This window comes from Struthio camelus, chromosome 14 (assembly GCF_040807025.1).
Source record: "Struthio camelus isolate bStrCam1 chromosome 14, bStrCam1.hap1, whole genome shotgun sequence".
Taxonomy (NCBI): domain Eukaryota; kingdom Metazoa; phylum Chordata; class Aves; order Struthioniformes; family Struthionidae; genus Struthio; species Struthio camelus.
This window is the reverse complement of record NC_090955.1, coordinates 6,956,705-6,980,147: the sequence shown is the minus strand read 5'-3', so window position 1 is coordinate 6,980,147 and position 23,443 is coordinate 6,956,705. Positions and strand designations below refer to the sequence as shown.

Below are 23,443 nucleotides of genomic sequence, written 5' to 3'. Positions count from 1 at the left end.
ACACGCTCGCGGCCAAAACGCCGAGTAGGAAACACAGAGCGCGCTTGTACCACCAGGATGATGCTTCTTTTCTACAGCGAGGTGCTAGAGAGTTAGTTTACGTAGTCCCATTGCATCTGCCTTCGTTGCTGATCTTGGCACTGGTTGTTGCTTGATTAATCAACCTGAATGTGTCTTAAATTGCCATATTTTAATTTACAGGGTTTTTTTTTGTTTTTTTTTTTCCTGTGCTGTTGCTACTATCTCACTCCGGATCCCAGAGCAGCTGGGCCCGGCAGGGACCTCTGGAGACACCTGGTCCGAGCGCCCTGCTCACGCCAGACTGCCCGGAGCAGCTCGCCCAGGGCCACGTCCAATTGGGTGCCCAGTTATCTCCAAGGATGGAGCCTCCACAACCTCTGGGCAACCTGCTCTCCTCCCATGACATGCTGCAGCCCCCCCCCCCCCCCGCTGACGCCATTTGGCGGGAGCCGTCACGCAGCCAGCCGCACACGGAGGCTTCGGCGCCCCAACATGGCGGCCGGCCCGCCGTCACGTGACGCGCCGGCGCCGGCGCCACCGCCCCTTCCCCCTTCCCGTTGGCCCCGCGGCGGCGCGCTGACGTCACGCGCGCCGGGCGGGCCCCCGTGACCGGAAGTTGTCGGGGGGAGGCGGAAGTGAAAGCGGGGAGGCGGTTGGGTCCCATTAAAGCCGAGCTGAGGCGAGCAGTGGGGGGAGGCAGCGAGTCTCGGGCGGGCGCCGCGGCCACACGCAGCACGGTGAGTCCGGCCGCGAGCGGGGCCGGGGGTTCCCCGCGCACCGTCTCCCTGGGGCCTGGTTGTTGTTGGGGGGGGGGGTGGCGGCGGCGGCGGCTCCGCCCCGGTGCCGGGGGCCGCGCGGGGCCCCTCCCGCGGGCGCCGGGCCCTGCCCCGCCGCCGGGCCCCGGGCGCGGCCTCGCCGCTCCCCCCCCCCCCTCCTCTTCTCCCCCTTTCCCCTCGACGGGCTTGGGGCGGCCTGCGACGCCGTGCCGCTCGGGAGGACAAAGCCGCCGCGGGCCGGGCCGGGCCCAGCCGCCTTTCGCCGAACAATGGAGCCTCCCCTCAGGAGAAGTCTCAGGCGGCTGCCGGCGGTGGCTGGCAGGGAGGCGAGCGCGTCGCTGGCGGTGTGCGGCTCCGCTGGTGCTTCCCCTCGAAACGTGACGAGGGCTGGGGCCGAAAGGTGTCGTCGGCGCTGGTCTTGGGGCAAGCGCTGCCCGGGGTGGTCGGTGGGTAGCGTTTTTAGGGGTGAGCAGCTTGCCCCCGGAGCAGTTAACGTGATGGAACAGGCAGCTGAAAAGACTGGCAGTTTATTGCGAAAGTAGCTCCGTGTGTTTGTGTAAAGCCTGAGTCAGTTTTTAAGAAGTATTAGACTAGGTGTCAAAAGTGCTTTTTGGCTGTGAGTGTGTAGTGAAGTAAGTGATAAGTTACAAATCTGCAGGTCCATATAGGCTAATAAATATGGAAATATCTAATAATAGTACTTAGGACAACTGTCCTGTCTCCTGTAAGTAGAGGAATTCTTTTTAATAGTAGAGTAGCTATAAAAAGGCCCTCTTAACCTAAAGAGAGGTGACCTCAGTGTCTAAATGCATGAGTCTTACTGAATAACTTAATCCTTTGAGTTGCATCTAGACTCCTTAATATTGCCTTCTTCAAAAATAAAAATACTAGCTGACAAGTAGAGCTGTTGTAATATGTTTGTGTAGGATTTTTATATATAAACTGAGAGCACATAGCAGAACCAAGTCCTCCCAACTGTAAGCAAGCTGAGCTCTACTTGGCAATTACTAAGTTGGAAGCTTTAGGGCTTCCCATACTTGTCCTTGGCCAGCCAACTCTGTTTTTTGCCTAGTACTCTGCATCTAGTATTACTGTAGCAAGTAGAAATTGAGGTTGGGGAGTGAAGAGCTCTCTTTCTGGGGGAGAATGGTACCTAACCAGTTGTGCTACAGTACTTGGTTGGCTCTGACTTGAAGGCTTACTCGCAGCTATTTTATGTTTACAAGCTGCGATGATACTAGTAGTGCCTGATGGAAACTGCAGTTGGGCCATGCTTCCTCCAGGGCCAGGCTACCTGAGCAAATGTAGCCTGTTTTCTTAGTAGCAGTATTTGAGGTGAAAGTGGGTGGAGTCATTTGACTATTCCCTGTTTAAATAACCAGGGCCTCGTTGCTGTACTACTTTAGGAAGAACAAGTATACTTGTCTCTTTCCCCTTGTGACTTCCAACAGCTGACTAAACACATGACTCGTGCTAAGTGAACTAATGAGTAGACCCACCATGTCTGGCCTGAGTCTTTAGCATGCAAAGCAGCTGTAATACTGTTACTTTCAAGTGTGCTGCCGTTTATCTTCTGTGTGCTGTTATGCTAAAAGGCTACTTCTGGTGTAGAAAAGCTGTAAGATGAGGCTAATCTGCCTCCTCAATAAGGAAAACTGTTTTAAAAACCTGTGGCAGTCCCTTGTTCTCTTAACCTGCAGAATTAAATGTAACCAGTAAGATCCAAAATAGCAGTTATATTAAACTTGCCTCTTGCCTGTGGTGTCACTTGGTGGTCTAAGTCCTCAAATGCCCTACTAATAGTTCACCGTGGCCCTCTAGGAATGGTACTGTAAAATACGAAGGTGCCAAGCTTAAAAGCTGAAATAGCTGTGTTGCAGTGGCTACGCTGCAGGCATCCTTGTCCCTGCTCCCCCAAAGCCAATGGCTCAAACTGTGCAAAGCAGCATAGGCATGTTGCAACATGGATGAGTTCTTAGCTGAAAGTGAAATCATGGCTCTGCTGTAGGCTCTCTTCAGAACTCACCTAGGGAAGATACTGCTCTGCTTGGTTTACTACCCAGACTGGATGTTTAGGGACAAGAGGGCTACCGGGTGCAGTTTCTGCAGCATCTTAAAGCTCTTGTTTTAAAACTCCTGTGCTAGAAGGTCATGTGAACTACCTGCCAGAGCAAATCTCTGGCAAAGCTTGTCCTTGAGGAAACATGACAATTGCAATCAAACCATCTGTGCACAACTATAAATAGCCTTGCTTCTAACATGTATTGGATTTTATTCTGACTTCTCTGTGAAAATGAGACTAGTTTATGCAGAACTTAGCATTTGGCTGTAAACAAAATTGTTTGCGCTTGATTAGGATGCGTTTTCCTCCAGTGCTGCATCTTGAGATGGGTGCCTGGCAAGCCATGGTTTAGGAGTAAAGGCTGTGGAATAGGATGGTTGGATGTTTGCATTCCCTAAACAAGTTGCTGGGTCTCTGGGCTCACAGGTGTGTGCTGGTAGTTCTCCCTCATGTTATAATGGACCAATTTCTTGAGTATCTGGAGTAGCCTGGGCATTTGATAGCCAGGCACAGAATTCTCTTGTCTCGCCTGCTGCCAGTGTCCCCAAAAAGCAGTCGTCTGGGCTTCTCAACTGTCACATATACTGCTCTTAAGCTCTGGTTTCTAGGGACCAGCTGGTACTAAGATCCCCTATAGTACAGCAGGGGGTTTAAAGCTTTTCCTCTTGGTGGAAGAGGGTCAAGATGAGAACGTGCTGAAATGCTGAACTGGGCTTTAAAGTCAAGCTGTGCACTAGCACACTTGTGCCTCATGTGCTGCTTGTCTGAGAGCTGTCCTGCATCCTTTAGACCCTGAAGTATTTAATTCTTGCATGGCATTGTTTTGATAATTGCTGTTTAATTACTTGTTGAGTCGGAGTTTGCTTGGCATTCCCCCTGCAGCCTTCTAAAATGTTCCCTTGTAGCTGCTGTATAGCAGTCTGCCTTGAGATGTAGTTGTGACGCTAGGCTGAGGATAAAAGGGTCACTTTCTGCAGTAACAATCCAAACATGGGCTGTGCAATTCAGAACTGGATAAGATATGGATTAAAAATAAAATGACAGTATTTAAAATACCATTTTGCAGTTCTGCAGTTATCTTCCTTACTAAAAAGCGTATTTCTCTTTAAGCGCAGCTTAAATAAAACTTCCTGACCAGTGCCGAAGGTCAGTGTCTCCCCCTGTGCTGTTCAGAAATAGCAGGCAGTGAAGGGATACCTCTCCATCACACGGTTCTTCTCTGGCCTCCAGCATGCTTGTTGCTTTTGTGCCCTGTTTCAAGGGATGCAGCTCGAACTCAGTGTGCTGCTGCGTTTTTGTGCTCATTGAGATCTGCCGTGGTGATGTCATTGCTGTTAGCGCTGCTCCTGCGAGACTGCTCCCTGCTTTCTAGTGCCACAGTGTGCGCTCCATGCATGGGGGAAGCTGTGTCGACACTGCTGTTGCTAGCTCATGGTCAGTGACAGGGAGGAAAGCAAGCCTGTCAAGGCCGCAGCAATGTGTTGATTTACAGCTGATCTCGAATAGCCTTGACTTCTCTTGCTAACGAACCTACTTGGGAAGCAGTGGTTGTTTTCAGAGCAGTGAAACTTCAGGAAGGGTGCATTCCCTCTGAGATGAGATTGAAGTGTAAACTTGTAGCACAGATTTGTGTTTGTACAACTTTAATGACTCAATATATCAAGTACCTTTGTGCCTTTGCCTGCCCCTAACTACTTAAAATGCCAGCTTAAGGTGACTAATGGTATCTCTAACTTCACTTGCAGGAGTTCTGAGCAGAAATAGCTTAACAAACCTGAGTAGATCTTTGTGTTGTCGCTGAACAACAATATTTTTCTGTAGTCTGTCATTGTGCTTACAGTATACTGCAACTTTGATTCCACTACTGGAATGGATATGCACTGGACTAGTCAAGTAGTGAGTGAAAGTGAAGGCAGGCAACTGGAGCTTTAAACAGGGGCCGCCTGGCTTGGGAGCGCCTGGACCTCGATTGCTGGGGCTACTGGTTTTGCCTGACAAATCTGCATTGAACCCTTGATCCTCTTGAACAGTAACTTGCTTGGTGCTAGTGTTCTTAAGTGGGTTGAGTCACTCACCTTCACAGGTATCTGCTTCCCCTCAGCTTGCTGACACTGATTATGGTATCTGACTTCCAAACTGGCAGAGCGATAACATTGTTTCAAGCATGAGACAGAGTTGTAACTAAGGCATCTGCTAGATCTGATCTTTCCCCCTCGAACAAGGTGTGATTTACCAGTGCTGCGTTCTGGATCATGCTGCAGAAGCCACCTTAGTGACTTTTTTTTTTTAAAAAGTCCTCTGTGGAGTGTCATCAAGAAAATAACTGAGCTGGTAAAGTGCTGATGCAGGAGCTGTGCAAGAGGTACTGGGATATGAAGTATGAGTCTGGAAATGAGTCTCTGCAGTAAGAATTCCTTGTTAAGCACTGACTCAGCTGTCACTGTAAGCTACCTGTTACAATCCCATCCTGGGGCCTGGGTACTGAAATACTTGTCCTTCCTGCTTTGCAAACTTCATTAGCATAGTAACAAGTACTGAGTTTGTATAGGATCATCATTTCCCACTCACTGATCAGGGTTTAATTCTTAGATTGCGGTGTGTTCCTAAAGGAAGCCCCTTCTCTAGGAGGAGACTGGTTCCTGAGAACAAGACCTTCTGGGAATGGATGTCCAGGAGCAAGGCTTTCATCCTTAGTGTCAGGACCCAGTATTTCTCTCCTCTTTGCCTGAGGATAAGATCTCCTGTCTCTGACCACTTTCAGGTTGCTTGGTATTTTGTCTCTCCTTCAGCACAAGAAAGGGGATGTTCCCCACCTTGCCTGTAATAACTGCTTGTATGGACTTTAAGCCCAATGCTTAGTTCTGATATTAATGCTGATGGGGGGGAGGGGTGAGTAGGCTGGGGTGGTCTTCTGGCCTGTACATGTATCCTTGGAAGCCCAATCTTGTATCTTAACCTCAAGTGCAGGTTTCAGAGTGGTTGAGGTTGGAAGGGACCTCTGGAGATCATCTAGTCCAACCCTTCTGCTCAAGCAGGGTCATCTAGAGCATGCTGCACATGATCGTGTCCAGGTGAGTTTTGAATGTCTCCAGAGGAGACTCCATGTCCTTTCTGGACAAGCTGTTCCAGTGCTCAGTCACCCTCACAGGAAAGAAGTTTTTTCTCATAGTTGGATGGAACCTCCTGTGTTTCAACTTGTGCCTGTTGCCTCTTGCCCTGTTGCTGGGCACGACTGAAAATAGTCTGGCCCCATCCTCTTGACACCTTTCCTTTAGATACTTGTATATGTTGATGAGATCCCCTCCCAGCCTTTGCTTAGATGGGTCTGGCTCTTTCCAGGGTCTGGCAGGCCTGAGTGCTATTATTTGTGACTCAAAGGCCTGAGCCTTTGCTGGTAGTTCCCTTCAGTCACTTTGGTTTCCTATCTGCCTCTAGGAACTGGGGAGACTAGCAGTTGGAAGCAGATTAAATAAAGGCTTGTTTACCACTGACAAGGTCTAAGATCTCTGCTCCTGCTTACCACTGGAGAGGTTATCTAATACCTCCTATTTGTGTTTCTAAAACTGAAAGCATGACAGGAATGTCTGAAACCTTAGGAAGCTGAAGACAAAACTAGAAATTAATCCAAGTACTTGAAAAACATTGTTAAATATGTTAAAGATCTAACAACTTTACTCTTTTTTTAATGGCCTGACTATCTTGATGTTTTGAATTGGCCAGCCTTATCTTCTGGGCAGACAGATTAAAACACAGCTGCCTCTTGCGCCACGCTTTCTTAATGGGAAGTAGTGAGGGAATTGTTCACTGGATTAACCTGATGTGAGAACCCTTCTGGACTATCTTTATTCATGTAGGAGCTGCTCAAATTGCAGGTTGGCCATACTAGCTGGATGGCCACGTGCCAAGAAAGGCTGGCAGGCACAGCTGTATAAACTAGGTTGTATGGGCACTATAGCTGTGTTTCAGTTAATAGTATAAGATTTGTCTGTCTTGCTTTGGCATTTGTCCACCACTGAGACTGTTCTGGTAGATACATGGCAACATGGAAGCTATACTGGTACAGCTAAAATGCTTTGCGTAGGCAAGGCCTTTAGTCAAGACACATGGCTTGTTGCCTAGTGTCTCCCAGCAGCCAGCAATGTGCTCAACTCTCCTCCCACATCCTGAGATTGTCTCCCCCAGGGCAGAATAGGGGAAGTTGAGCTTGCTCTGATAAAGGGGGAGGGGTGTTAAAGTAAGCATGCCTGCTCTTGTGGTAGCTTGATCCTTGGGGAAAATCTGAGTTAACTGGGTGCTGCCTGAAGTCCTCAAAGGTTTGCAGAGGGACTGCTTCCCCCTAGTAGGTAGGGGCAGAGCAATATTGATATTAAATGGTGATGTGAACTTCCAAACAGAAGGCAGCTGAAGCTCTTCAGACCCTTGTATTGGCTGCGTGGGGCTCTGTAGCTGTGTCTTACTGGGAGAAATGTACCCTGTGGTACAATGGACCTCCACCTTCTGGAGGAACTCTAAATGAGGCAGACTAAAACTTCCTGACTGGAAGCATCCTACTTCCAATGAAGCTTTTGGGTATGGCTTTCTTAGGGGGCTGTTTTTGTAAACTGTGGAGACTGTTACTTCAACAATCTAGTCTTCTGTCTGGGAATCCTGGACTTTACTGCTGTGCAGAGTTAACTCTTAAAGGGCCCTTCTGCACTACTACCTTGGGCACACCTGTGGTCTCCAAATACCTGCTGTGGATGGTGATCAGCTGCAAGGTGCTGAGGAGCAAACTGATCAATCCAGACTAAGGATGGCTGTCCAGCATAGCTGACTATTGCTGGAGACTGTCTGCACTCCCTTCTTTTGGCCCCAGGATGCTTATTGCCTGGAAGAGCCTACACATGCTGCTGTGATCCTGGGCTAAGCAGCAGTCTAGGCAAAGTTGTGCTTCTGTAGATACCAAGACACAATGGTCAGACCTTCCCTCTGCTCCTAAATGCATTGGCAGTGTGACTGAACATGCAGAGACATCTCCTTACTACTGTAAACAGATGAACTTCTTTGCTTCTTTTGATCCCCCTTTCAAACCATCTAATCAGGTCAAAATGATCTCTCCTCTCAGGGAAGTAACTGCAGTGATGCTTAAGCCATTAAAGATCAATTTCTAAGCTGTACTTCTGGACGTAGGGGGTTTAGCCCAACCTGCTCTGGACTTTTCTAGGGCAGAGTCACAATTCACAATAGCAGCTTTAGAGCTAGAAACTTGTTTGGTTCCCTTTCTAGTACTTAAACATTATGCAAGCAAAACAACTCTGATTTGGAGAAATGCCGGAGGTGTAACAAGGCTGTGAATCAGTGAGGTTTGGGACTGGAGAAGTTGGCTTTAAGAACTCGGGCTTTGAGCCTGACTAATCATGTGCATCAGTGCCTCTCAGGAATGCTGTACTTTCCAAATCTGGATACTCTCTGCTGTAGCAGAGCTGTAGCTGGGCTGAGACCTCAGGAAGGGCAGACCCCTTCTCATGTGGAAGTCACATGATTTGGTTGCAGTCATCACTCCTACCAGGCACCAGAGGCAGTTCTTTGATCCCTTGGCCACAGCTGGGGTGAGTCCTGCAGCCTCCAGCTGGAGCTGGGAAGTGTGGGTATGACTGAGGCAAGCTACAGCCTTATTGCCTCTGAAAGGAGAGTCTTCCCCTGCACTGGCTCTGGCACTTGTCTGATTGCACTGTGAGCTTGTTCTGATGGCAACTCATCCAGAGCTCTTGCTACCTAGCTGTGTTTTTGTTTCTCTTGGCTGCACAGTGCCTCTAGCACAGAGCTGTTGTCCCTTTTTTTCCCTAGGGTGAGGTTGCTGATCTGTCTTGAGAGCATGTTATCCTGGAACTAGGGCAGAGTATGTGTACAGGCCTGCAGGCCTGATGCTTGTCTAGTAGCTAGCTCACAGACCAGGTCACTTGGCTATTACCACCATGTCACATTGGTTTGGTGCTTACACTTAAGCAGCTGATGAACTGAACACCAAGCCATATGTCTGGGCTGTGGCTGCTGCTTGCTGGTTCTTGAGCTTCACTTGGTACTAGAGTAACTCCTCCCGCATGGGAGGCGGTAACTCTACCCTCAAAATGAGGTCAAATTTTACTGCAGACAGCTGTAGTCTAAAAAGCCAATTCTTCTAGGATACTGAAACATATTTTAAGATTCTGTTCTGATCTGAGTTGTGTCAGTGTGCTAACAAGCATCTAAAGCTCTAGGCTGTTCTTCAGAGGAGTGAAGCATTTGGCCAGCTGGGAATGGGAGACTGGGCAGCATACCTACACCTGACAATTCTCAGTATAGTGATCTGCACAAGGTATCAAAAACTAATTGGGAGATGAGGCTCCCAGCTCCCTGAGCAGAGGTAATTCCACCTCCTAGGACTGGCCGGGGAAGGCACCAACTGGACAGAGGTCTGCTCTTGATGAAACTGCAGTAAGTAGCAGGCAGCCTAGCTGTTCCTCCTGAGGAAGGAACTGAGCTGTGCTTGAGCTCTTGGCTGGGTCCCAGCAGGAGGGAATATCTTGGTTAGAACAGCAATGCAAATGTGTGGGGAAGAAGGAGGTGGAAAGCAGTTTTGAGATGCTACTGATAAAGCAGCAACTACAGTGTACCCTTCTGTGAAGCTGTCACAGGAATATTTTGCCAGCTGCTCTGGGTGTGGGCCTCACTTCAGCTGACTGTTCTGTGGTGGATCAAGGAGGCCTCAAAGCACCTCTAGAGCCCTCTGACAGTATGGACTGCAGTAGCCCTTTGATCCTGATCCGTAGGAGCCTGTTACCCTAACAAGCAATCCATATATAAGGAGCAAGCAGTTCCTGCAAGTTGTCTACCTGAATGGCAAGATGTTTCTAACTGGTTTCGTAGTGGAGACAAGTCCTGGCTTGGTGCTACTAAATGTGAGGCTTTTCTAGATGGGCTTCTGTGGCTAGCTGGAGAAGCTAAACTACCAATAGGCATGTCATGGGAGCAGAGGTGGGGGGGGGGGGGTCCCTATCCTGCTTGTGCAGCCTGTTGATGTGAGGCTCAAATTGCTGTTAAAATGTTCAGGTGCTTCTGTAGCAGTCATCAGTCTTAGGATGCTAGTTAGATACTTGCTCTGCTCTTAGAGCATTCAACTTTGATAAGGAAAATATAAAGGCTCTATAGTAGTCACAGAAATCAAAGGCAAGTTTATTTCTATCTTCTGCTTCTTAAAGGCAACTTAGCATCTTTTAGTTAAGGCATGTTCCTATAAAGGCAACAGCACCTTGTCCTCTGACTGACTAGCTCTCAGCCTTTTCCTGGCTGAAAGGACTGGGTTTCTGCTCTACTCATTTGCTGTTGTGGCATTCTCTGGAGTGTGCAGTGAGAGATGTGGGAGTAGGTGATAAGCACAGGTCTGAGGCAGGAAATCATGCTGAGCTGATCATACTGGCACCTGTAGTGCTTTGCATTAGCACATGACTTGTTAGTTCTAAATACCTGGTCATGCAGATGTCACAAGCTGTTAATATTGAACTAGAAAAAAAACTTAGTTCAACTCCATCTTGAGCTCCTCTTGCAAGTGGAGATTGCTGAGAACTTCAATACAAAGGGTATGGGAACCATTTGGTCTCTCCACAGACTGATCCTGGTCAACAAACTGCAATCATGGGTTATCTGCCTTTCCTGAGGATGAGGCCTTGCCTGTTCGATGTAGCTGAACTGGAACAAGTTCATGTGTCTGTCCATGGCCTTGGCTAAACTTGGCTTTGTAAATCACTGCAGCAGTCAACGTGAGCATTGGCAGCTGATGTGTGCCAGTTTGCCAGCGTGTTTGATCTTGTAAGAGCAGGATAAGTGTCCAGTGAGCTTATGTTAGTGGCTACTGGTCTAAGCAAAGATCACCTCTTGAGATCCGACATGCTAGGGGACATCTGGGAAGGAACTAGATCAGTCTGACTGAGATGGTCTTGAATTATTTTTCCAGTTTCAACTTCCTTGAAGACATCCAGAACTACTGGGAGGAGGAATAAAAATAGCTCTTCAGTGTAGTACAGACTTCATGCATTGCATCCTCCTCCATGCTAGAGATAACAGTGAGCAAAGGTAGCATTTGTTTGAAATGTGCTAAGCTGTGTTTCAGGACAAAGTTTTACAGAAGGCTCTTGAGGGTAGCTGTCCCTCTGTTCGGTCTGGTCACTGGTGAGTCCACTGCAGTGTATGGTCTGCCCTAATGGAATATTGTCATATCCAGATTGGCTTTCTCGTGTATGTTTTTTGGTGCTGAAGCCCCTGTGATATTAAGCAGAACACTCACTTCTGCAGATCAGACACAGCACCCAAAACAGATTCATGGTGCTTCAGACTAAAATGTGCCTTTTTGTAGAATACCTATTCATTCTTGTGCTCTCTGCTGGGAAAGAGGAGCAAAATTAGGTGTTCAAAGTGCCACAGTGAGTTTAGCTCTGCTTAACGCTTGTTCATCTACTGCTTTGTACAGCTCACTTGCATGGAAGGTTATATATTCCTGGCCAAGGATGCAAGGTGAGTTGAGGTCCAGCGGTTTTGCTTACACTTTTCGCTGGTATGTAGCGGAAGGTGCAGATGGCAAGCTGGTAGATGTAAGAGCATCAGGTAGCCTTCAAGCTCTTGGAGGTGATGGTAGGCTCAGACCTCCTGCAAAGAAGATTAAGAGCTGTTCTGCTGGCACAAGCTGGAGAACTCTTAGTTAAATATCTCTTTCTAGTCTCTGCTTAGGGATACTTTGATTCTTGGTGAGGATTATGATTTGAGCCTTTTACTAGCAAAGCTATAGCAGTATGGACTGTTTAGTTAGCACAGCTGTTGGGAAGTAATCCTGCTCATCAGGCTCAAAACCAGTATGCTGCTGCTGTCTTCCAGAGAGGCAAGTTCTTCCCCTCCCCCCCACCCCAAGGCTACTTTCATAACAAAACTGTCCATGAACAGCTTACTAGTGTTGCTATTACAAGAGCTACTTCTGTTGGAGGATAGCTAATCTGAAAGATTGGTGGGACACTAATGCAGGCTCCCACTGTTCTTTGCTTGTATCAACCTAACTAATGTTGAAAAGCCTGTGCTCTCACTTGACCCATGCGAACACTTCTGAGGACTCCTTAACCATCCATTTCTGCTTTTGAGCTAAAACAGCTGTCTTAATATAGCATATGAAAGGACAGAGTTGTGCTCTGAAGCAACGAGGGAAGTCTAATTAGATTTGGCGTGGACTTTCTTTACTCTTGTGTCTGAACAACCATAGCACTGCTGTGCTTCATAGGACATTTTTTGACCCTTTCCTTTAGTTCAGCTAAGCCAGTAACACTTGCAGGCCAGCTGTAAGGTATTCTCCCTTGCTGGTCTAGAAGGCCAGCTTGATGACAGTAAGACGACCACTGTGGGAGTGAACTTGCCATGCTAGCCTTAATCTCATGAGGATCAACACACTGTTAATAGCTTTCTTAGAGGAATAGGTATTAAAAATTGAGTGGAAGGACACCTCTGTCTTAGAGGCAGTTGTGTTGTTCCTTCGCACCAGTTAGGCCAGGAGGAGGAATGCTGCTGACTAGCCTCTTGAAAGGAGGTTTTTGACAGCTCCCAAGAAGGGCTGGCTGGGCTGGTAGGCTGTGCTCTAAGCAGTCATGCAGGTGACTTCTCTCCAGGAAGCTTTGCACAGCGCAAAACAGAACTGACATCTTGGATCAAATCCTAACAAACAGGGTTTTTCAAGATTCCTCTAAAAGCGTCTTTTCAGAAATCCTCCTGGGACTAGATAGGAGTCCTGAGTGAGCTGGCTGGCTAGCATGCTGTCATCTTAAGGGCTTATGACTTTTACAGGAGGCTCTACAGTAATCATGCCAGACATGATAAAACAAGAGAAGCTGCATATGTAGTGTAAAATAGTCTTGGACTCAAATACGATCAGCCTGGTTGAGATCAAAATTGTGATTAAGACTCTCAAACTGAGTTTGCTCTTTGCAAGAGCATGGAGGAAACCTTGCACAGCCTAAATCTCAACTTGGCTCACTAACTGTGTGTGTGTTTCTTTTTTTGCTAGTGTGACTGGAGGAACTCCAAGTGCTAACTACCTGCTCCTGCCACTATTCAAACCTGTCTCACTGTAGGCTGGAGCTATATTCTTCTTAGTCTCCGTTAGTCAGTTTTATATTAGCAAGACTTCTCAGAAATGAGACCTATGTAGCATAGATGTATGTGGGACTCCATTTTTGGGGACATAAGACAGTAACGAACCTGCTTACTCAATACTGTGTAATGTAAGAAATGGTCTGTCAACGAATGAGTAGTCACAAATTGCCTATGACTTGAGGCAGGTGAATCTTTGAATATTGAACTTGGCCTCGAGTTGTTTGTTTGTACCTTGTTCTGCTGACACAGCAAATGGCTTACTGTAACTGGAATCGATTGAGGTTTACCTGGGCTGTATTGCTGTGGATGGGTTCTGCGACATAATGACGTAGGAAGTCTGCAATCTAACTAGATCTAAGCTCTCACAAGGACCAGTCAAACCTCTGTTTGGCACAAACAGTTGCTTTAAAACTAGAGCTGCTGGAGACCTACTCAACCATGCAGAACTCGATAAGGATCGAGGAAATAGCAGAAGTAGTGCTGTAGAGAGCAACTTGATGCTCTTAAACCAGAGGGATTTCCTTCCAAAGAGTATGTACTGCCAACTCTGCTTTAATCTAAAACTTGTTTGTAAAAGCTTCAGCAGGCATGTGTTTGAGGCAACTGAATGACAGTACCACAGATTCAACACTGGCACTTCCTCCAGTCCCTGCCTCCAAGAGGCAATGGCAAGGAATAACTCTGAAGGGTAGGTCTAGTTCTACTTGTAACAGGAAGGTTAGTAAGAAAGCTTGGTCCCTCAACTCACTGGGCTTCAAAACAGCAGTGGTTGGTCAAGCTTAGCAAAATAGGGATGGAAAACTCTGGCTGTAAGGACTTCTAGGCTCCAGCAGAACTGGAGTTCATTAGACTTTCATGGCCCTAGCCAAATACTGAGTTGAAATAGCTCCTGCTATGCAATGGCTCATATCCTTTACATCCCAAAGGATGGAAGGTCTCACCTGTTTATGAGGCTGTAGTAGCCCTTTGCCCTAATAGGGTAGCCCATAAACTATGACAAGAAGGTAGTGTCAGGTGTGACTCAGACTTCCTTCCTGTGTCTCCAGGTGGCTGTTCAGCTGAGCTACTTCCAAGATGATAGACTTGACAGAGCAGAGTTTCCCCTCCCTTCATACTGGGACTTCAGGCTGTGTTGAACTTGGGCACTAAGCACCCAGCATGACTTAGGGCTGTGGTGAGGGCTCTGCAAATCCCTCTCCTGAGCATGAGAACTACTGCCAGCTTGTCCAAAGCTGCTTTGACTACTAGGAAGCAGTAAGCTGCAGCAGCCAATGGCAAGAGATGTTTAAAAACATCCAGGGTGAAATAGAAGCTGTATATATGGGCTTCTGGCACAATCACTTCAGGAGGAGTTGTTTACCCTCTGTGTTGAGGAGAATGGGTGACTCTCACCCTGGACTGAACCTCTGCGGATGTTTACTAAGACAGTTATGTAGACTGAATTGTGAGCAGAGCTTTGAAACAGCTTAATGACGTGCTTCTTACCCCATCTGGGCTGACTGCTACAGAAGTCTCAGGCTTGGCTAGCACCAGTGTCACTTGTGCTACATGATCTCAAAACACAGGAGATGCGGTCTGTTCAAGGGAGCTTTCACGGGCTGTTCTCCTCACTGCTGCTATAGACAAGATGAGCTGGAGTATGAGCCTTGGCAAGAACGGAAGCAGGACTAAACGTCGGGGTTGTTGGCAACTTTTTCCTGCATATTATAGCTGGGCTAGTATAGCTGGGCTGCCGGCCGGATCCTTGAGCAATGCAGTCCGGCATAGTGTAGACTGCCTTGGAAAGGAGGTATGTTCCTGGAGTAACTGTCCTGTGCAAGTTCTCTGGCATCTATTAACAACCCTCTAAGGAGAGTGAGCTCTCTGGATGGCCTGTTTGCTCAACAGGCTGTGGTGGTTAACTTGTGAGCCATGTTCCCTCAGTAGACAGGTTGCTAGATACCTAAGGAAGGTGTAATCTAACAAGGTATTGCTGCAAGTGCATACCACTGTGTAGAGCAGAAAGGCTTCTCGCCTACCATAAAGAAGTTTTGAAGTCTGCAGTGTTCCCTGATGGTAAAGTCTGAAAGAGTGTTCCTCTTCTAAAGCTCAAAGGCTGAGAATAAGAACTTTGGTGATTGGCCTATGCATCTAGTAACATGCTCCAGGTCAGAGGAGACCCTTAATTCCTGTAACAGTGGGATGGAGCAGGTTGCAGTTATCCAGCAGCTTTGGCTGAAGACCAACAAACAGGTGTTGCAGGCCCTAGCTGTTTCCACTGATCTGGAGGAGACCAGAGGGGACTGGGAGTGAGTAATAGTGTAGACTTTTAGAGCTGAACTCTTGCTAATTGGGTGCACCACTGAAGTTGCCCATTTAGAGCCACCTGCCTATAAAGTGGACTGCAGTAATAGTAGGATGCAACTGTGAACAAACTTTGGGTCTAGTAAGAGCAACAGACTGAATGTTGTGGGTTTTGACACTATAGACTGACCTGTCGTTCCACCAAAGGTGAGATGGCAGTAGTTAGTTTGATATGCTTTCTGCAAGCAGCGAGGTCTAGCAGCAGTTTGCCTTGTAATTCAGCAGTTTGGCTGAACTGTGCAGTTGTGCAAGGACTGCTTCAACCACAGATTATTCGAGGGTCTCAACACCTTCACAAAGCAAACCTGCTAGAGAATGCAGTTTTCTGAAGCTGAACCTGGAAGGTCTAGGAAGTATGATGCTCACTAGGAAACTACTGAAGGACCAAGTTGGAATGTTTAGTATTAATGTACAGCCTTGCTTACATGTCACTTAGTAGCATGTGTAAGAACTAGTCTATAGTAGGAGCTGAACTGCTCTACTGCATGGCCTCCAGTGAGGCTAAGGGAGATGGCCTAGGCTAGCATGCCCATAAAGGGAACTGAAAATAAGGCCCAAAATGGGCTTGGTGCTGTAGAGTAAAAGACAAGTGCTTAGCTCCTCTATCTAACATGAACTGGTCCCTGCTGGTCTGACATGACCTCGCCTGTGAAATGAGCGGTTGCTCAGTTAGTGGTTGAATGCAGCCTTGAATTCACAGAGTCTGGTTCCAGGCATGCCAGGCTCTGCCACTCACTGGTCCCTTACTGACAGTCTGGTGTCTCAGACTCCAAACTTGTTGCCTTTTGCCTTGAGGAATGATGTGTTAATGGTATCTGGTATTCTCTTCCTTTTTAGTTTAAAAGATGACTTCTAGGAAGAAAGTGTTGCTGAAAGTCATCATCCTTGGAGACTCTGGGTAAGTGGAAGAGCCTTTATGCTGCCAATCTGCATCTGGCTGGCTAGAGTAGTGCCCTAACTGGTAGGAGTCTGGATGTACCATAAGAAACCAGCAGTGTTGGGAGGAGAGGTTTTGCAGCCCCAGATAGCTGTGTTGCCTTAATGCTTTAAGAGCACTTCACTGTCATCTGTCCTGAATGTGTCCCCACAACTTAATATCTTTAAATACTGCCACATTAAACAGGGCAAACAAAATGGGCAGACTGCTAATGAGCCTCTGATAGCAGAACTGGATTGCCTCTTTGCAAGGAGGATGTATGGTGGTGAAATAAGCATTTCATTTTAAAAAAAAAAGGTTGGGAGCCACCATAAGCAATCTTAGGTGATCTAAAACTACCTCTGTCAGAGGCATAGGTTAGACTGAGCAGTCTGCTTAGTTTGTCTGATGTGGCTAGAGCCTGTCTGTTGGAGTGAAGCTGTACCACTCCTGGCTCTTGAGTGTGGAGTCTGCTCTGCTGTTCTGGGTTTGCCTTGCAGACTGTAACCTGACTCCCATGACATCAGGCTTATTTATACTACAGTGCCCAGCAAGCTGTTGATCAGGGAGTGTTCCTCAGCCACAGAGAGGGCATGTGACGCTGTAAGCTGGCTTTCTGAGAAGGCTCTCTACTTCTGGGCACCTAGCTGGAGCACAGGACGTGGACCTGTTGCCAGGCTGAAATTGCTTGTACCTCCATCTCCATTAGTGCTGTAGAGGCTGAAGATGACTGTTTCTGCGTTCCTTTTGGCACTTCAGCTTCCAAGATTGCCTTCGTTGTATGATGCACTCACCTTACCAAGGGTCAGATTACTGATGGAGAAACAGGGTTTCTCAGGACCTTAATCTTTCATACCCTTATGTAGCTAATGCTCTTACTCAGCCTGTTGCCCCAGCATCTATTGCAGTGAAAGCCCTTTCTTTGAGTTGGATGCCCTTCTCCTGACTGAAAGGCCAAGAGGCTATGGTAGAAGGTGGTGAAGGATGGGGTGTTCTGCTCAGGGTGGCAATTCAAGTGCTGTTGTAGAAGCAGCCTACCTAGTTCTGTTTGTCTTTCTGTGCAGAGTGGGAAAGACATCACTCATGAACCAGTATGTGAACAAGAAATTCAGTAACCAGTACAAGGCTACGATAGGCGCAGATTTCCTGACGAAAGAGGTCATGGTGGATGACAGGCTAGTGACAATGCAGGTAAGGAGCAACTTTGCTCGCTGCTGAGAGGAGGTGTCTGGCTGCCCAGGTCTTGGCCATGTGGAGGTATCTACTCCAGAGTGTGCTGGTCACAGGTCCTGCTTGCACTGAACTGTTCTTGGCCCCAGTTGCTGCTAGGGTTCTCCACAAATCTGTATGAACAGAACTGAGGGAAGGCAAAGATCAGCTTGTCTGCTCTCAGCTAAGAGCAGCTTTGCTGTGCCCAGTTTTAAAGCCAGCATTTGGTACTGTTGCTAGAGTAGAAGTTGATAGAAAGATGCACTTCCCTAGTGTTCAAGGACTGCAAGGGACTGGGGAAGGACTCCGTAGCCAGGTCAGCTACTCATGGTGCTATGTGAGTATAGTGTTAACCTGCCAGTTTGCATGTGTGTTCAGTACCTAAAGCTTTTGTCTCTCTGAGGTGAGACTGATGGCAAGGCTGCGAAAGTCCTGCTGTAACTAGCTGAGCAGAGTGTTTGGACTCTGCTGGTACCCCAGTATACCAGAGTGCTGCAGGCAGCTTACCTTCTGACCCAAATCCCTAAATCATGCTTGCTGAAAACGAGGATACCTCCCTTGCTGAGAGTGAACACAAATGGTTAGTGCTGCCTTTAGAAGGGCTTTTCTGGCTGTTTAGTGCTATAGGAGTTTCCAGACCTCCAGGTGTTCCTTGCCTCAGGCTAGCTTTCTCCCTGGCTGGGGGCTACAGGTGGGTGCCTGGGGCATGGGGACTTTTAAAGTGAAGGCCCTAATTGTGGACTGACTCTGTTAGAGCAGAGCTGGCTTAATTGCCTTTTTTTGCTGCAGATATGGGATACAGCAGGACAAGAACGGTTTCAGTCCCTGGGAGTTGCCTTCTACAGGGGAGCGGACTGCTGCGTGCTGGTGTTTGATGTCACGGCCCCTAACACATTCAAAACCCTAGACAGCTGGAGGGACGAATTCCTCATTCAGGCCAGTCCAAGGGATCCTGAGAACTTTCCTTTTGTTGTGCTGGGAAACAAGATTGACCTAGAAAACAGACAAGTGAGTACTGGGACTTGCTAGCCTGCTCCTAGGAAGTCATTGGAGTGGGAGACCTTATAGGGACATGTGAGAGTTATCTGAGGAACAGAAGTGGGAGATGTCAAAAGGTGGCTCAGCTCTTGCCTGGCACAGAGGAGGAGTTTCTCCACGCTATTCTCATCTGCCTGAAGGGGTCAAACCCCTGTACAGAACATGCTCTTCCCCAGCAGAGGAGAGATTGCTCTGGGTAGATTCAAGGAGAAGAGTTGACTCCTCCTTCAGAAATGCTGAGTAATTCCTGTGGGAGCAAGTCTTAACTCGGGCATCTGTGGAGCAAAGTGTGTGCAGGGCACAGACTGTCTTGCTAGGGCCCAGTCCCCCTTGCTCTGGGCTGCAGTGTTGTGTGGTGGTAGGTAGCAGCTTCCTGCCCTCTAACAGGGATTGGCCCTCTTGGAGGGGCCCTTGTAACTGGTCTCGCTTACGGCTGGAGACTCAGGCCTGCAAAAGGGCTACTCAGCCCCAGCTCTGCCTCTAGAGCTGAGACCCTACCTGGGAGGAAGAGGGGAGGAGCAGCTCTGTATCAAGGCTATAGCTTTACTGATGTCAGAGCTACTGTCTTAACCCAGGTTGGATGTGAAGGGTCTGTGGCCTTGGCCTGGGAACAAAGCTCCCTTCCTGCATAGCTGCAGTTGGTGATGGTACTCTCTCTTCACCCAGGTCACCACAAAACGGGCACAAGCCTGGTGCTACAGTAAAAACAACATCCCCTACTTTGAAACCAGTGCCAAGGAGGCCATTAACGTGGAACAAGCTTTCCAGACGATTGCACGAAATGCACTTAAACAGGTAGGTGATGGAGGGCTGATGGGTGCCCTCTGGTGGTGCCAGTACTGCCTGCTGAGCTTGGCTACACAGCTGGGGTGAGGGCTGGAAGGGCCCCCCGGAGGGGGGCCTCGCATGCTAGGAGCATCTGTAGATCCATTTTGGGAAGGCACTAACTCTTCCCTTCTCTCCCACTAGGAAACCGAAGTGGAGCTTTACAATGAATTCCCCGAACCCATCAAACTAGACAAGAATGATCGAGTGAAGGCTTCTGCAGAGAGCTGCAGCTGCTGAGGGGAGAGGGAGGGGTTGAGCACAGTCCTTCACAAACCAATATCACACTTAGGCCTTCAAACACACAGCCCCTCTTCTGTGTTTAAAACGAAATCTAAAAATTTCCATCTTCAGCTGCCAAAATCCACCCATCTCCCAAGAGCATCTGAGTCCAGCACTTCAGAGCTCATGTCCCCGCACCATCCACATCACACTTCATGGTAACAGACCTTTCTCTTAGTTTAAATGGAAACTCTTATGTATGTTTGGAACTGAATCTAATTCCAGGTGTCCAATGGAGAGAAACTGTTTACAGGTAATCTGTGTAACAAATTACATACATTTTTAACTGTCTTGTGTTTTTCCCCTGTGAAGGCTGCAACTGGAAAGGCTGATTACCCATAGTTCATTGCAAGCTCAGCACTCAGTCCAACTAGGTTGAGTTTTGTATGTATCTCTGTTAATGCTTGTTACTTTTAACTAATCAGATCTTTTTACAGTATCCATGTATTATGTAATGCTTCTTTAGGAAAAATCTTATAGTACATGTTAATATATGCAACCAATTAAAAATGTATAAATTAGTGTAAAATTCCTGGATTACATGTTCAAGTACTGAAACACAGATTGTCTAGAAAGTGAGGAGGACACTTGTGAACTGCAGTGTGCTAGCAACACAGAGTCCAGATAGAGGCAGTGTTCTGTACAGTAGAGATGAACTGAGTAAACCTTCTTGTTTTGGAGCGTAAAGGCTTCATCTTCGGGAAAAATCTGTCCAGCTTCCTTGTGTCTAAATTCAGATTTGTATAACAACCATGATATGCACACCAGATCATTGGGTTAAAAGAATCAAATACGGCTGTGAAGTGACCTCATTTGTTCACCTCCCCCACTGCTTAACTCCTAACATCCTGGAGCAAATGTGAGAAGGAGTCAGATCTGAGGTGTTCCGGTGGCTCTCTGTACTGTGGAAGGAGCTCCTCTCCCATCTGGGTTGTGGGAGCTGTTTCTCGATGACTGACCTGGACTATGAATCTTCCCTTTCTTACTGACTGCTAATCTGGATTTTTTTGGTATGGAAAAACTTGGCTATCTAGTCCCTTTCCTCTCCTCCTTTCTTCCTGGTATTTGTTCTTGCGTTTGTAGCTTGCTTAAGTGGAGCCCTTCTACCTGTTTTCCAGAGGTCTACATTCTAGTACGTAGGCTGAGCTCTTATGTAAAGAGACAAACATGAGGCCAATAAACTTAACAAGAACAAACCTTGTTTACTCCTGTTTCTGACTCTTTTCTTCACTAACAACCTGCTTCCTTTCCACTGTGGTCACCATTTTAGCAAGCCAGTGCCTGCTGCTGGAAGGATGCATGTGCTTCCTTATTGTAAAGCCTATGCTTTCCACATCTGTCTTTGAGAGTGGGTGAAGAAGGCCTCACTTGCTTGGGTGACCCCAGAGACTATAACAGGGCAACTAGCACTCTACTTCTCTCGAAGCTGCTTGCAGTGGCAGGAGTTGTGCTGGATCTGGTCACTCTTAGGTTAACCTGCTCCTTTGGCTCTGTTCTGGCTGTGCTAAAACCTTTGTGCAAGGGTGGAGATGATAGCAGTGCTGTGCAGCTCTTGCTGCTGCCCTCAGGGAGGTGCTAGTGAAAAGGGCAGGCTGCTGCTGTCTGGGCCTGTCCCAGCTCCTGGGGTCAGGCCAGCCTTGCAGGAGCTTGGGTGGGCTCTGCTCCTAGCTGAGGCTGTAGTTATGAGCTGTGGTGCTGGCTTGCCAGTTGCACAGTGTCACAGATCACCTGGAGTTAGTCTTATAAAAAGAGGACAGAGAGTGATTGCTGGGTGGAAGACAGTTGGTGCTTGGTAGTGGGGGTCTGGTAGGTGTGGGTGCAGCTCCTTGGGCAGGAGTGACTAGCAGCTTTAGGCAGTGCTTTGCTGCAGCTGCCTCACTGAAACAAAGCCTTACCTTCTACTCACAGTTTTTGGGGAGCTTTGTTCCTGGTTTAGGGTACCTTAGAGGGAGATAGGACTGTTCCTTGGTACAGTCTAGTCAATTTTAAGCCTTTAATTTCTACATCCTGGGTATGACCCTGTGCTCTGTCACCTCTGCTTGTTCTGCTATTCCCACAGTAAACTAGGAAGCAAAGCTTAGAGAAATGAGGCCAGTTATTTGGAGAGACTTCTAACAGACTCTTGTGCACTGTATCCTATTGGGTGGCATCATACTATCACTTTTTTTCTCTCCTTCTCACTTGACTGGGCTTTTGCTGTTCAAATCCATTTCAAACAACTACCCTGCAATAGTAATGTGTCCTGGTGGGCCTGGTTTCCTATCTGCATCTTTCTGAAAAGGCTCAGACTTTCTGCTAGTCTCCATTTAAGGCATCAGTTTGTACTTGTTTTCTGTAGCTATAAATGTAGCATGGAGAAAGACAAGGGGAGGAAGAAGGGTAGGGGAGACGGGGAGCAATAACTCTGAAGGGGTGTGTTGAGGAAGGGGAATGACCTTAATTCTGCATCTACCTTCTGCTACTTGAGCCTCAGCTCCTGGAGCTGAGGCAGGCTGTAGCACAGAGAAGAGAGGCCAGAAGGGCTGGAGGGGTGCGTATCTTACCCAGTATAAGAACTAAGGCCCATCAGATGAACCTGCCAGCTACACAAAGTGAGAGGAGGGTGCTCCACGTGCTGTAATTGAGCTGTGGAGCTCCTTGCCACAGGATGTTATGGATGCTGTGGGGGTGGGGGGGAAAACTCGATTCTGCCACCTACGAAAAAAACAATATTTTGGAGGTGGGAATATGCACACAAGTGCACAATAGAGGTGTGTGCTCTTCAAAGCACTGTTAGGTGGCCTTGATTGACGTGTTGCAGGAGGCAAGCAGTTTGGGAGTTTGTGCCACAAGCTTTCCTGGCTGTTGTACTCCAAGAAGCTGATGCTGTTGGAGACAGGCTGGGCCTGGTGTTCTTGCGGGATTCACTTGCATCACCACCATGGTTTGGAGAAGTCCTGGACTGAAGAAGCTGGCCAGACTGATAGTCCCTGCAGGGTACAGTGTATTTAGGGTAAACCATTCGTCTGCTCAAAGACACTCCTAAGGTTCCAGTAACGCCTCATGGCTTTTACTTCTGCACTGACCTTTTTGCCTGATGAGTTACAGATGCAATGATGTGTGCAATGGTGACTTGTTGTTGGACAAACCACAGCGGAAAACCTAGCCATGGAAGAGGCTGTGGCATCTGGCCCATCCACTGAGCGAGCCTAGCGCGAGGGAGGCAGAGGACTGGTTGTGTTGTTTGGCCAGGTCCTGGCTGGACTGGAGGGAGAAGCCTGAAGAGCAAGGCTGGCTGGTGGAAGGGGAGGGGAACTGGTGCAGACCCATCCATGAAGAGGGGTGCTTGTTGTGAGACATGGTTTATTTTAAATTTGCTTTGAAATGAATTTGATTTTCATTCAAACTTCTGAAGGAAAAATGATTTCTTTTTTCAACTCCTCTCCCCGTCCCCCGTTCCTTCCCATCTGCAACAAGGGTAGCTCGGAGGAGGGAGAAGGGGGGCTGGGTGGATATGGGAAGCCTCTCTCCTGCTTTCCTGGTACCTGGGAAGAGCTGCCTCTTCCGCAGCAGCTCTCCTGCCCCAGAAAGACCTCAAGCGCTGACTGCTGCCCTCGGGAGCATGAAGCGGGCAGGAGAGCCGTGATCTCCATGAGTGCTGCTTGGCGATGCCTCCTGTTTCAGGGACTCTTCCCCCGTCCGCACCAAGCGTAACCCCAAAAGCTGGAATCGGCACCCTAAGCTGGCGGTGTGGCGAGGCCCGGGCCCTGCTAGCCGGTGGGCCCCTCGGGGGCCGGCGGTGGGGCGGCCGGGCGCGCGGCCTCGCCGCGTGCACCTGCGCGGGAGAGC

General features: G+C 48.1%; 1 protein-coding gene across 1 annotated transcript; it reads left to right on the top strand.

Annotated features, from left to right (window-relative positions):
- The first annotated feature begins 580 nt into the window (after positions 1-580).
- Positions 581-23,000, top strand: RAB7A (RAB7A, member RAS oncogene family). The gene is made up of 6 exons (XM_068907623.1): positions 581-758; positions 16,183-16,243; positions 17,326-17,452; positions 18,260-18,478; positions 19,175-19,303; positions 19,478-23,000. The coding sequence occupies exons 2-6, from the start codon at positions 16,191-16,193 to the stop codon at positions 19,571-19,573; spliced, it is 624 nt and encodes a 207-aa protein (XP_068763724.1). The 5' UTR covers positions 581-758; positions 16,183-16,190; the 3' UTR covers positions 19,574-23,000.
- Positions 23,001-23,443: the final 443 nt, after the last annotated feature.